Below are 15,098 nucleotides of genomic sequence, written 5' to 3'. Positions count from 1 at the left end.
GTGAGTGAAAGGTGAAACATTGGAAACGACAGATAATTTTAGATGACATCCTCAGCTGAATTAGTAATTATTAAAAACAAACTAGCAATTTGATTTATGTGGGTCCTGAATCGATTTTGGGGAATATCTTTTTTTTTTTTTTTCAGGGTCTCATTCTGTTGCCCAGGCTGGAGTGCATTGGCGCGATCTGAGCTCACTGCAACTTCCGTCTCCTGGGCTGAAGCAGTCCTTCCACCTTAGCCTCCTGAGTAGCTGGGACTACAGATGTTCACCACCATGCCCAGCTAGAGTGTGTGTGTGTGTGTATTTTTTATAGAGATGGGGTTTCACCATGTTGCCAGACTGGTCACAAACTCCTGGACTCAAGCTCCTTGTCCTCTCAAAGTGCTGGGTTTACAGGTGCGAGCCACCACACCCAGCCAGGAATATCTTCCATCTCCCAAAAGGCTACTTGAATAGCAACCATGCTTTGAAAATATTAACCAGAATCATGTATGAGGTTTAGAAAAAGTAAAATGTGGACATCTAGCCCAATGAACTTGGAGATTGCCCAAACCTATTATTACCCGTTTTACAGTTGAAGAAACCATAGCCAGGGAGTTTAAATAGCTTCAAGGCCTCACAGTGTTTTGGGGATGATGATTTCACTGTGACTTTTAAAATGTTTTGTTTTTTAAATTTTTTTGTTTTTAAGAGACAGTGTCTCACCTGTTACCAAAGCTGGAATACAGTGGCGCAATCATAGCTCATTGCAGCTTTGAACTCCTGAAATCAAGTGATCCTCCTGCCTCAGCCTCCAGAGTAACTGGGACTACAGGCATGTGCCACCACACCCAGCTAATAGTTTTATTATTTTATTTTATTTTATTTTTTAGAGACAGGGTCTTGCTGTGTTGCTGGTCTCAAGTTCCTGGCCTCAAGAGATCCTCCCATCTTGGCCTCCCAAAGCAGTGGGATTGCGGGCATGAGCCTACAATTCTTAAATACGTCCTGCTTAGTATTTTTAAGCAGGACATATTGTGAATGTGGGGGGTGTGTGTGTATGTCTGTTGCATGTATTTAGAAATATGTAGACACAATACAATCTTCGTAGTTTTTAAGCAGGACATATTGTGAATGTGGGGTGTGTGTGTGTGTGTGTGTGTGTGTGTGTGTGTGTGGCATGTATTTAGAAATATGTAGACACAATACAGTCTTGTTTTAAAGAGTTTATTATAAAAAAAATCACATCTTTTGAACGACATGAACACATAGTACCTTTCCAGATGGGGTAGCTTTGTCTCCCGGTTCCAGGAGTCTCACTCTATGTATGGGGTCTTATGTAAATGTGCTTATTTTTAATGCCAGCAAATTTTTAATTGGAAATCAATGTATGCTTCTCTTTCTAAGGATAAGTCTTTTGCCAAGTTAGAAAATACAAGCTTTTAAATTTTGAGAAAGTTAGAATTTCCACATCTTGAATTTTATACCAAGAGGGAATTTGTAGAGTTTTATACTAATTGGAAAAACATTTTTCTGAAAGAACAAATCTTTAGGAAGACAACTCTATGTTTAAGTAAATGATTAGATTTCTAATTATGCCATTAGCTATGAGATTTGTATCGGATGTTTCCCACATTTACTTAGGTGGGTTAAGGTAGTCAATAGGCTTGTGATTACCCTCCCGAGCAACTCCAAAGCAAGCCAAGATTATTGCTACTGCTGTGTTCACTGTTCGAGTTACTTCTTCTGGTGTCTTCCCCAGGGATGGGTTCACTTCCATTATATCTAATCCCGAAAGTAGCCCTACAACAACAAATTGTAATAATGTAATTTATAAAATAGTTGACATTTTGAAATTAGCACAGACAGACTTGAAAGATTATCCACTAACAGAAAAAGGTAGTAACCAATGGAAAACACTTTAGTTATTGCATCATGTGATTGATGGACATTCTGTAAGTGTCAACTGGGACTTGTTTTCAGGTCAAGGAGGTATGAATATATATTAGTCAAGTGTACACTTGCTTCTCTATTCCCTCAGATTGTTAACTACCTGTTTTGTAGATTTCTTCCGTGATGTAGAGACCTTCTCTGTATGACAGACCTCCCACGACTGGTGTGCCAGTAGCTGGTGTGAAAGATGGGTCCAGTCCATCAACATCAAAACTCAGATGAATTGGCCTTTTCTTTCTTTTAAAAAATGGGAAAGGATTTCACTTTAAGATTGATGGCTTCACATTTCATCAATAAATATATCTGTTGCCTTGCTTTATAAAAAGTAGCAACCCATTATTTCATATAAAGACTTTATTAATAACTTACATTGGTTAATGTCAGTACCAACTTTTTATGTTACACACACGTGTGCACACACAAAAGAATCCTACCTTCCTAGTAGATAGCTGAGTGTTTCTTCCATCACCTTGCCAATTCCCAGTCTGTCCACTTCAGTCATTGAAAAGTATTTAATGCCTAGAGTTTTCAAAATGTAGCTATAAAAGAGAAATTAAGATAATTAATAAGGCTGACTGTGCCTGCCTGTCTCCTTTTAAGGGAAATATCAATATAGTAAAATATATAAAATATTTAGGTTCTGTGAACCTAACTCAATATAGTTTTATTTGTATTTTAACAGCAAGTCAATTGAGATTTAATTGCCTGGATACATAGGTATGTACATGTATATAAATATGTGTGTGTGTGGGTGTATGTGTGTGTATGTGTCTTGATGTTTAATTTTCTCTCATAGATTTGGTCAGTAAAGCACATCTAGCACACAAAGGGACAAAAATGAAGGCAAATCACATCAAGGAATAAGCTTACTGTTCCCCAGGGTCCACGTCTCTCAAGCCAATATACACAATATCCTTGGCAGATATGCAGGGCGTCACCCAGGAGAATCCTGGCACATCGGGAATCTAAAATTGCAATGTTTTCACTTGGTTATGTGTGATTCTCTTGAACAAATCCTACATTCAAAGGTAAAGACACTTATTGGACTGCAAATATCTTATATTTAGAATATAAATATAGAAGAAATCGTGTAAAAATTATACACAATTAAGAAGGGGATGTGTGCCTCCCCTTGATTGCTTTGACTTTGCCTTGAACCACTTGGCATTTACCTACTTTGTGCCCCATTCCTGCTGGGCCCTTCTTTCCCAGGGCTCCTCTATAAAGAAATGAGTGTGTTCCCATTACTTTGGTAGCTTCCTTCTTTACTTCCCTTTCTCAGTAAGTCCTTAATCCAGAGGATGGCCTAGAGCAGCTGAGGGAAATTCGTGACCTGTCCTTTGGTTATTCACATCATAATATGATGATATCTGCTTTGTCCTGGAGCCACGTTTAGTTTTTCCCATGTGCTAGGTCGATACTTTGCAAGTTTATAAACCCATCCCTTGGTCATTAGTTCAAAAGACATTATTTCTGAGCATTTAACATAAGGAGGTTTTAACCTCTTGTATCATCATAAGGACAAAATATTATAATTATATCAATAAAAACTTTATTGATACACTATGGCATATCAACAAAAGTTATAAACTATAATATTAAATCTTAATCTGACATTTTATTTTCCATCTTTTAGAAAAGAAGTTTCTAGGGAGCAGGGAGATTGTTCTTTCTCTTATGATTTAGACAGGTTCTTCTCCCAGTAAATACGTTAGTTCATAAACCATTGTATCTGAAATTTTCAAATTTCTTTTTTGAAAAGACTCTATGATATAGAAAGACTACTCGGTAAGAATGCAGGACTGTGTGGTATGTAGTGGAAAGAGGAAGGAATGAGGAGGCCTGGTGCTAGCCCTTGCTTCACTATAGGCTTGGCATATATCTTGGGCAAGTTGGTTAACCTCTGAACCTCCAGTGACCTGTTTATAAATGATTACTCACTGCCCCACTTACTAAAAGGATAGTTTAAGAATCATCAGAGAAAATATATATTAAGTCAGTTTGCAAGGCAGAGATAGAGAGCCTCACTGCCTTTTATCAACCAACCCTTTGCTTACTGGTTGCAGAGAAAATGACTTGAGATTACACCAAGAATAAGATAACATGGAATTTCTCATTTCCCTTCCACCTCCTGAATGTCTCCTAAAAAGTGTTCTTTCGCACTAGAGTACCAACCAGTCTTTTACCTTTCCTTTTAGTTCCTTCAGGAGGAAAGATACAGGTTGTCCATGCAAGTTTCCAGTTGTGGTTGTCAGTGGAGTGTTGATATCAGTGTGAGCATCCACCCAGATGACTCCGAGATCAGGGTGGACGCTGGCATGGCCAGAGATGCTTCCAATTGCCAAACTTTTGGGGAAAAATTTTGTGTGAACATCAAGTTTGCAGTGTCACTACATACATCATATTATTCACTCACTTAGTGCTCCCACTTGGTTTTCCTTTAAGTCACAGTGTCTGATATTTCTGATAGATTCTAAATTGAAGATGCCAATCAGTTGTAACAATAGAGAAAACATCACTTACACTTAGTGCTTACTAACTAGTTATATTTATATCGATTGCATTACTAAAACAATTGTGATTTTTCCCCCAAAATCCACCTTGTAAGAAAACCACAGATTAGAGCTTAGCCAAAAAATAAATGAGTATAAAAACACTAGCTACACAAGAAATTCCTTAGCATGAGACACTGTTCAATTCTCAGAGTTAAATTTGGATCATTTTCTGCACACTGATCTCTCTTGGGAAATACTTAATTCTCTCAAGTGAACTATGACAAAGTCCTTCCATTTTTCTTAAAATCCAGCTCTTTTATAATTTGGGAGCATCACTCAGAGGTTCTTACATGTTCTTACTCAGAAGTTCCTCAGCCAGCGTATGGCGTGTGTGTTCACTCACTCTATTCAATGCATCTAGTTACCCACTCAACCAGGAACAAAGTTCATCCCAAATACTTCAAGCTCCAGACATTTTGCTGGAATGGAAGACATAAATGATATCTTGCACAGAAGTTAAAAGTTAGGATATATTAAGTTGGTGCAAAAGTATTGCGGTTTTGCCATTTGAAAACTGCAATTACTTTTGCACCAAGCTAATACTATACAATGCCTGTATTCTCCCATTTGTGAATGTTTAAGTATCACTCAGAGAATCATTAGCTTTTAGATTCTCGAAGTGAAAGCAATCATGCCTTCATGTTCAGGTATGGATTATTCAATGTAACGTTTGTTTTCCCTTCAGGTTTCTTGTCTTTTGCCATGTGCCATTCTTCAGATTTCCATTTACAAATTTCTCCACTTACAAAAGAAAACGAGCCTCGGTTTCCCAATTGCAGTTTTGATACAGAGGCCCTGGTAACAGTTTGGCTTTAGAAGAGGAAACCGAGGAGGCCTGAAGTCACTGAGCTCAAGAGCCATAGAAGTGTTTCTGGTTTTAGATCTAATCAGGCCTCTCAGAGAAAATTATCCTAGGCCTTGAGGGTAAATATTTAAAAAGCCTCATGCACAAAAATGGTCTTTGTCACATTATTTGTAATGGTGAAAATTACAATGTAACCTGAATATGTGACAATATGTACATATATAGCGATGTAACCCCTTGATGAAAAATCATGCAGCAACTAAAAAACTGATGCTTATGATGCTTATGCACATCCCATGAAGCAACAAGGAAATTTGCACTGTAGAGTGAGAACACAACATAGACATCTGTCTCTCTCTCTCTCTCTTTCACACACACACACACACACACACACACACTTGTTAAACAAAGTCATCATGTACAAGGAAAAAAAAGATGCCATGAAAGAAATGTGCCAGATTTTCAATTCTGGTTGAAATGGTTGTTAGAGAAGTACGATTATCACTTTTTTTTCTTGTGTGTGTGTCTGATGCTTTCAAAAATGTTATAATCATTATTTTATAATGAAAAACCCATACTTTGAAATTGTTGACCTATATGAGTTGTATGTATTATCGGCAATTAAGAACAAATAAGCTATGAATTGCCTCATGTACTTATTTAGAAATGTAAGCTTGTGATGAATATTTAGATGAAATCCATTCATATTTCATACATTTTCTGCTGTACTAGGTCAAAATACAGATATTGTAAGACTTCACATTGAGCTAAGTCTGTTTCTATAATAAAGTTAGTAACCTACAAAATTTTTTAAAGGCAGAAAATTTGATATTAAATATAGGTCAATGCTTTTCCATCTATATTTCTATATTTTCTCTCTTCTTCTGGCCTTGGTTACATTTCCTTTGTGCCAGACTCCCATAGACACAGTTATTCAACAAGACCTGTGGTCTCCACCCAGCACCAGGCTGATTCTTCCATTCTTCTTGACTTCTGCCACCTTGCCAGCCAGCTGTTCAGTCGCTTTTCCCACAGACCTTGGATTCTTCACAATTTGAAAGGGACTGTCATTAGGGATGTCAGCAAAGGACAGGTCCCCGTAATCCTTCACATCACACTCTAAAATTAAAAGTTTTTAGTTACTAAATTAAAAAGTAGATTACAAATCAGTCTATGTAGGATGATCCCAATTATATAAAATAGGCATATATTCACAAGTATAAGCAAATGAAAAACCCTGAAAGGTCTGTAAATCCCAGGAAGGTAGACCCATGTCTGCTTTTGCTTGACATGTTACCAGTACCACACACTGGTGCAGCTGTATACCAGGCTCTCAGTAAACACTTCTTGAATTCATCCAGTTAGACTAGACACCAAAATATAACAGTGATAATCTTCTGGCTTGGGCTTAATAGGGAATGTCACTGTCTCGGTCTCTGTCCCTCTGTCTCTCTCTGCTTATGTACTTTTTACCTTTCTATAGTAAGCATGCTTCATTTTGATAAAAATTAAATATATATATATCAATATATATATATGTATTCTCAGAAAATTTAAAAAGCACTGGTATATTTTCATCTGGATACACACACACACACAAAATATCCATTGAACCTGCCTCATAGTGATATTATCATAAATAAATAAGAATATGTGAATATGTGCTTAGCACTGAACCTAACACTTTGGAAGCTTAGGAAATAAAGCTTTTTAGTTATTCTTTTTAGTAAGGAAAAATTGCAGGTAACCCCAGATTCCTAAGGACTGAGTGTGCTCCCTAAAAGACCTTGAATTAGGCTTGAAAAGTAGAGAGTTTCACGTAAAACTGTGATATGGAATCAGTTCAGTGTTCTGAACTAACTGGCCATTAAATATGGTATTTGTTACATGTATGTCTGAATCTGATTTAGTAATGCCTCCAAAAAATTTCACCTGCTGTAACACATGACCAAATTATTCTTGTCAGTTAAGGGACAAGTCCATTTACCCAAGCATTCTGTTCTCAGGTGGGTGTCTGTATTTGTCTTTTTTTTTTTTTTTTTTTTTAAAGATTTACGAGATGTAATTCTTGTTCACTAAAACTCACTGATTTTAAGTGTGCAGGTCAATGAGTTTGAAAAAATCTAGTCTTGAAACCACCACCACAATCAAGATTTAAAACATTTCCATTCTCTCTCGAATTCCATCCTGCCACTTTAAAGGTAATTCTTGCCCCCAACCCCAAGAACTGCTGATCTGCTTTCTTTTGCTATGCTTTTGTCTTTCCAGAATGTTATATCAATGGATTCACACAATGTGTAGTCTTTTGTGTCTTAGCCTGCTGTTTTTCAGATCCACCATGTTCTTGCCTGTGTCTGCAGTCCATTCCTTTTTATTTTTTTTCTGGAGATGGAGTCTCGCTCCGTCACCCAGCCTGGAGTGCAGTGGCGCAATCTTGGCTCACTGCAACCTCCACCTCCCAGGTTCAAGCAGTTCTCCTGCCTCAGCCTCCTGAGTAGCTGGGACTACAGGGACTACAGGTGCATGCCACCACGCCTGGCTAATTTTTTGTAGAGATGGAGTTTCACCGTGTTGCCCAGGTCTTGAACTCCTGAGCTCAGACAGTCCGCCCACCTTGGCTTCCCAAAGTGGTAGGATTACAGGCCTGAGCCACCGCGCCCAGCCAGTCCATTCCTTTTTGTTGTTGAGTACTATCTCATTGCATGGATGTGACACTTTTTGTTTAACCATCTACCAGTTGATGGGCATTTTGCTGTTTCCATTTTTTGTTTATTATAAATATTGCTGCCCCCACACATTCAAGTACAAATCTCTTACCCAAGAGAAGTGAAAACTTGTACTTGAATGTTTGTAGTTGTACTTCTCTGCACCCAGAAGTAGACCTGCTAGGTTAAAATGTAAATATATGTTTACCTAAGAAACTGCCCACCTACTTTCAAAGTGGCTGTATTATTTGCATTCCCATCAGAAACATATGAGGGTTCTAGTTGCTCCACATCCTGACCAACACTTTATCAGCATCTTATATGTAAAGATAACAGATAATTGAGCCCATACTTTAAAAATATATGTAAATTTACATTTGCATGCTTATGCATATGTGTATATATATACACACTGCGCAAACACTAGGCACTATTGTTATTATCATTATTACTGTTTTATTTTATTTTATTTCACAAATGGGGTCCTGTTGCTAGTAGCATACTTCCTGCTGCACCTTGCTTTCCATTTGCTGTTTCCCCGGCTCCCCTACCATCCACCCCAACCCCCGTTCCTGCATATGCAATTTCTCTTATTCTGTAGTTTGGCTGGAAAGACAAAATATCTGAGTGAGGATTACATCAGCAATTCCTGAGCATTCTCCCCATGCCCTGCTGTTTTTGTAGGATGTGTTTCTCAGGTTAAAGCCAGTACCACAATTCTGGTGTAAATATTCCAGACACACTCCAGGTTGACAGGGGCCTGCTCCTTCCTTCAGAGTGGGGAGGAAATCAGGCTGATCATTTTTCAATTTAAAAATTACCTTGTTCTTCAAGTTTCTCAAGCAGACCAGCCTTTCTCAATACTGTAGGGCCTTCTTCCACCCCTCCTCGTGGCTGAACAATTAAAAAATAAAGTACTTCAGACATTATCATGACCATCAGATGCTCACAGCAGGAACCCTTTTCATTATTTAATCAGTTGAACTGTAACTATCATTTTTTGAGTTCCTACAGAGCCAGGAATTTACATCATCTCTTTTAATCTTCACAGCAAGGTAGACTGAATGACTCTTATGCCAAATAGAAAGAACTAGAATCACAAAGGTTATGGTTTTTAGACTGGCACACAGCTAATAAGTGGCAGAGCCTGTGTTCATATTCAGGTCTTTGGATTCCAAAACCTGCATCCCCTCTTCCCGTCAACCCATGTTATCAACATAGTGAGCACATAGTTTGTGCAAAAGCAGTCTGGTAGATGAGATCCAATGATGAAAAAGCTTTTGACTTTGATAGGAGATGTGGGCACTTAACCCCAATTACAATACATAGCTGCTTCAATGATGACATAAAATGTAGTAACAAAAACAGGATGCCCTTAATACTACTGGGGACAGGGTGTGTCAGTAAAGGCTGCAAGAAATAAATACTGTTTAAGCTGAGTCTTGCGACATGAGTAGGTAGTTAGGAAAACAAGACAGAGTGATGGAGAAACTCTGCAAACCAAGGGAACAATTGGGCAAAAGCATCGAAAGAGTGTGACATGAAAGAGGCCTATGTGCATGTACTCACAGCAGTAAGCTAGAGCTCTTGGGGAGAAAGCAGGCAACAGGAAAAGTCATCACCTGGGAGCTGAAAACTACAAACAAAGACCAACCCACTAATTTCAAGTTTTGGCCTACTTAAACAGCAGATGGGAAGTTCTACCCTTGCCGTTTTGACATTAGGGAAGCTAACACTCTTCCTCCAAGGGGCAAGTCTTCCTCAGCTCCCTGAACAATTAGAGGTCTAAAGGCACAGTTCTTTTCTGAATCTTTCTGATTTTAATTTCCGACAAGCTTTTAGATCAGAAAATGATTACATGTTGTCAGATGAGACAATGTGTTAAAAGACACGTGTGTCTATCTTTCAGATTGGGGCTGTGGCATCAAAGCAAGCAAATATTTCTTCCCCATTCAAAGGAACAGAAGACTTGCCCTGGGCGCCAGGCAAATCCTTTATGTCAAATTCCTGTCCCTAGCAGCAAGGCACCCACCCTATCCTCTGCCTGACACATTTTGCTTCTTTACTACCTTTTTGCTTGACACGCCTCCCTCTCCCCAGTCAAGTAGACACAATTTCTCCTTCTTTCAACCCCAATAGGGTGCTGCTTGGTTCATGTTTTGCCTTTAGTTTTGTGACTGTTTTTGTCTTTTCCTCATTGTTAGATTTCAGTCCAGGTTGCTTTACATTTGGGGCCTATATTTTGTAGTGTAGAGCTGACATATAGTAGATACTCAATCCGCAGTTTGATAAAACTCATTGGCTTTTTTACCCTTCTTCCTTTCAGACTTTAGAACAAAGCTCATAGACCCCTTAGTTGACACTCTATTTGCTATAATACAGCCATTACATTTTCTAGCATTCATTTTTATTTGTTTTATTCAAATGGCTTCTCATGATTGGGCTTTCCTCTTGCTTGCTCTATCTGCCCACTTTGGAAATTGCTTTGTCAGCTCCACTGACTTTCTAAGCTGGGCCCAATCCCTCAATGGCCACAAGTATAAAGTCACCTTTGGAGTTGAATAGTCTGAAGAGACATCAGTGCAAATCAAGGGCATAGGCATTGGAATCAGATTATCTCATCTGGAATTATGCAGTCAAGCCTGTGTGATGTTGAGCACATTACCAAACCTCTCTGAGCCTTTTTTAAATCCAACTGCAAGGTAAAAATAATACCTACTTTATTGTTTGTTCACTGCCTTGCAAGCCTTTCAACGAGGTGAGACAGGGATTAAGCCCTTTCTCAGACTCCACATTTTAGTCATCTGCTCTCTAATCATTTCCTTTTGCCTACCTGTCAAACCTGTAACTCCTTTAGGTGAGGACAAATACTTACATCTTGGCCATTTTATCCTCTCTACTCTGTGACTTAGTGTAAAAAAATCTCTCTCTCTTAGTCCTTACAATCATGAGACAATGAACTCCATTCTCATGACCATGTTTTAACGGGAGAAGGGTGGTAGAAGGAGGAGACTTGCTTCCCTTTTGTCAATTTTTAAAATTATATATTTATTATAACCTGTTCAAGAGTAGGTGAGAACAGTGTGGATTTTAAAAGGAGCACTTCTGTGTCAGCAAAATGTCCCTGTGTTTGGGAGAGACTTTTGGAGGATTTCCAGGAGAAGCAAAGTAGTATTTACTGACAGTTCAAATGCTGTTTGGGCCTCTAACCTCTGGCCTCTCTCAATTTGTTTTGCAGTAAAAAGTCAGAGTACACAGCAAGGGTTCCAAATTAAAAGGAAGCAAAACGCTGCCCAGATTCTGAGAAACCTGGAGAAAATCAACCTTAGCAGTTTCAACTCACACATTGTCTTGTTTGATTTTGTTCTTTGTTTTTTACCCTTTTTGAGCACAGATGTGTGTTGAAGTCTATGGTGTTCTGTCATCACACTCTCTTTACTAGAATAAGTGTGCCCAGGCAGAAAAAAAAGTGTGTTCAGATGTTGCTGGCATGTGTGGATTCACAGCTGGTGGCTCTAAGGAAGTCTGGGAGTTTCATAAATCCATTAAAATCCTTTTAGAGTCGCCAAACTGCAGTAGGATTTTCTTTCTTTTTTTGTTCTTTTTTCCCCTTCCATGTGAGGTACATAAAGGATTCTACCTAGACCATGAATGAACGGTTTCATAGAATCATTAAAAACCTAACATAACATGAATTATTCACAAAGTTGCGTGAAGCAATAATATTTCAGTTATCCAAATCATAAGAAGTCTGAAGGTTATTGCCAAACTATTAAATTTTTCTAGGCATTAATTATGTAACTAAACAAATGTATTTCTTAAAATTCTCTCTTCCTATACATACACACAGTAACATCAAAAACAAGAGCAACTAAACCTAAATGAGTAGCTACAATGCAGAAATAGTCCATTTCAATTCAAAGAAAAATATTTTCTCCTAAAAAATATGAGAAAACATTCTGTAGGTTCAAATGAATTTAGCTCTAGCTGAGATCAGGAGCCACAAGAGTAAGTGGGTATGTGAGTATAATTATACAATGTTGGAAAATGGTGAGAGGACTTTAAAATATAGGTTGTATCAGAAAATTGAACTAACTAGACAATAACACCTTACAAATTTCGAAGTCCAAAATTTTCAACTAAATCCCAGGAATTCAAAGAAAGACTTTTTTCCTTACCTGTCCCTTTGAGAAAGGAGCTCCAATAATCCCAATGGTTCTGGACTTAGCACTCATGCTCTGACACTTCTCTTTGCTGCACTTGAGCTCTCCAGTCAGTCAACCCTCAATGACAGAGGGCACATCTTTTTTTTCCATTTATACTTGGGTTGAATAAACAACCTTTATTCTAATGAGGACAGCTGGCTCCACCCACTAAACCGAAGAATGACAGAGTCAACAGTCTTGCAATTTTTCATACATGGAGTAACTATAATTCCTCTGAGTCTAGGTCTCTAATTAAGTGACAATCATTCATGTTCTTACTTCACACTCTTTTTAAAAAGCCAGCCAGATGGCATTAACCTAGACTTAGACAATTGACAAGTTTCACAACTACAGAAGAAGTCCTATTGTTCTGGCTCAGCGAACTCAGGGCAAGGCACTTTCCTCCTCCAGATCTCTGAAGACCTCCTTGTAGAAGAAGGGCCAGGCTTGGCAGGATTGTCTATCACATCCCTTCCAGCCCTAATATCCTGAGTTAAGATTTCACACATGAGGTTAAACGATTAATCCATGAGACACATTTCATAAACCTTTAGGGTACACTATCATAAAGAGTATATAACTTTCTTTTTTAAAATTATTACTTTAAAAAATTAGTTACTTGATTGGTAACCCAGAGAGGTTACCATTTTTGAAATATGGTGTATAGGAAAATAATTGTGGAGTCATATCATAATCAAAGTATAGAAATAAAAATAGCTAACATTGAGTTTTTACCATGTGTCAGATGCTGTTCTGTTTCAAAATACCTTATTTAATATTTATACCAATTTTACGTGAAGTCTTATCATTGGTGCCATTATACTGACGAAGAAACTGAAGCTCAGAGACATTGCCAACACAGGTTGTAGAAGAAAAGCCGGATTCAGCCTTTGGCATTCTGACTTAACAGTTGAGCTTATAGTCTAAACGCTGGGGAGGTGTCAGCCTCTATGCCCCTGGGCTGCCATTTGTCACCATACAAAAGTATGAATTTAAAATAAAGGCACCTTAAAGATCCTTCTGACTTTAAAATTATGTAATTGTAATTTAAAGGGAAAATTCACTTAGTAGAAACTAATTTCTTTTTCCTATTGGTGGGAAAGAACATTTTGGAGTTTAAATTCCATGAGGTCAGAGAATTTTATCTGCTGTATCCCCAGGGCATAGAAGAGTGTTGGTATACAATAGGCACTCAATAAATATTTATTGAATGGCTAACTGAGGAAAATAAAGTCTCATGGGTCCATTTTGATAGGACTGTTTTCCAAATAGGTTCCTATCTTTTTCTTGTGGGTTTGCTTGTGTATCCTAAATATTTACTTGTGGTATTCCTCATAGGGCCTAGATATTAACCTCTTATGGCATTGACTTTGCAAATAACTTTTCCCAACCTGTCAGAAATCTGATAACCTTTTATGTTATCACTCAAAATCCTCAATTTTAAAATAAACACTTGCATAATTTCCCCCAATGCTTTGTGCTTTGGAAGTCTTACTAAAGTCCTGCCAACCCCCAAATTGTAGGTATGTACTTTTACATTTTCTTCCATTTGACTTAGAGCTTGTCTTTCTCACTTAGTTCTTTAATCCATCTTTGTATGTTGTGTACATTTTCCAAGTCTATTTTTCCTGTATCATCCACGCATGCGTTTCCTCAACAACACCCATTGAACGGTCATTCATTTTGCAATTGATTGGAGTGCTGTCTGTCACTAACCTCTTTCTTCTGTTCCATTGACTTATTTACCTATGGCTGCACCAGGTCCATCAGGTTATCAATACGGCTTTGTGGTACATCTTATCATTGTTTAGGCAAGAGTAACCGTTTTGCTCTCCTTTTTCAAAACTGATTTATCTTTTATGGGTCTGTATTCTCCTATAGTTGGAATAACTTAAATCCTTAAAAATATGCTGCTAGAATTTTTACTAAATTTATAAATCAATGCATAGAGATTTGCTAACTTTCAAATTTCATTGCTAGAATTTTTTCTTTGAAAAATTCACATCCTGAAAGTTCTTCATATGCCAAGCTGAGATTGCCTTCCTGTCATTTGAACCATTGGTCACCACTCTTTAATCCAAGTAAAGTACATTATCTCTTGGCTGTCATGTCTTTCTTGGATTTCTACTGTTTAGGCTGAATATTCCCAAATACCTCACCAATTTCTTGTGTTACCTAGTTGCCACTCCTTCAGGTCACCAACTTGCTCGCTTTCTTCAGAACATCTTGCTTCCCTCTGCCTTTCCTAAATAGGGCATCCAGAACAAAGTGCACATATCCAAATACAGGTGGAGTCATCTGGTCCATCAGACACAAATTTGATAACACTTGACTTTTCCAAGTCACTGACAAAAATGTTGAACAAGGCAGCACTTTTACAAACACTCTGAGACATTCCACTGGAAACCTTAACCCAGATTGGCATAGCTCCATTAATTAATCATCAGGCGAGGTACAACTGATTACTAATTTCCAACTCAACCACTCCATCCTGTTCACAAAGACATCATAAGGGAATTTATCAGGTGTCTCAAGAAAATCTCACCACACTTTACTGCCTTTGTCTTCTGCCAATCCGACTTCCCTGTCAAAGCTGATGAGCTGGCCTTGACAGGTCCAGTTCTTGGTGAACTCATGCTGACTTCTAGTGATTGCTGCTTCCTTTTTATTATTAACACAAGCTATTTTTTTTTTCAATCTCCAAAGCTGTCATCTCAAGACTTCTAAAGGAAGAAGATAGGGTATGTCTCACCTATATCACTCTACCAAAGATCCACTTTTTTCAGCTCCAATTCTTTCATTTATCTTAGGGTTATGTATATTGAGCTTTCAAAAGCCCTTCTAACATTGCAGATCTCTTAACCACATGTTGAAAGAAAAATCCTATCTGGCA

The 15,098-nt window shown here is 38.0% G+C and overlaps 1 protein-coding gene across 1 annotated transcript; it reads right to left on the bottom strand.

The window, feature by feature from the left end:
- Nucleotides 1-1,195: 1,195 nt before the first annotated feature.
- ARG1 (arginase 1) lies at nt 1,196-12,292 on the bottom strand. Its single transcript, XM_005551843.4, has 8 exons — nt 12,179-12,292; nt 8,822-8,894; nt 6,240-6,414; nt 4,122-4,281; nt 2,806-2,900; nt 2,370-2,474; nt 2,036-2,172; nt 1,196-1,785 (listed from the first exon to the last, which is right to left on the bottom strand). The coding sequence occupies exons 1-8, from the start codon at nt 12,233-12,235 to the stop codon at nt 1,619-1,621; spliced, it is 969 nt and encodes a 322-aa protein (XP_005551900.1). The 5' UTR covers nt 12,236-12,292; the 3' UTR covers nt 1,196-1,618.
- Between the last annotated feature and the right edge of the window lie 2,806 nt (nt 12,293-15,098).

This window comes from Macaca fascicularis, chromosome 4 (assembly GCF_037993035.2).
Source record: "Macaca fascicularis isolate 582-1 chromosome 4, T2T-MFA8v1.1".
In the NCBI taxonomy this organism is placed as follows: Eukaryota; Metazoa; Chordata; class Mammalia; order Primates; family Cercopithecidae; genus Macaca; species Macaca fascicularis.
This window is presented reverse-complemented; position numbering and strand designations above follow the sequence as displayed.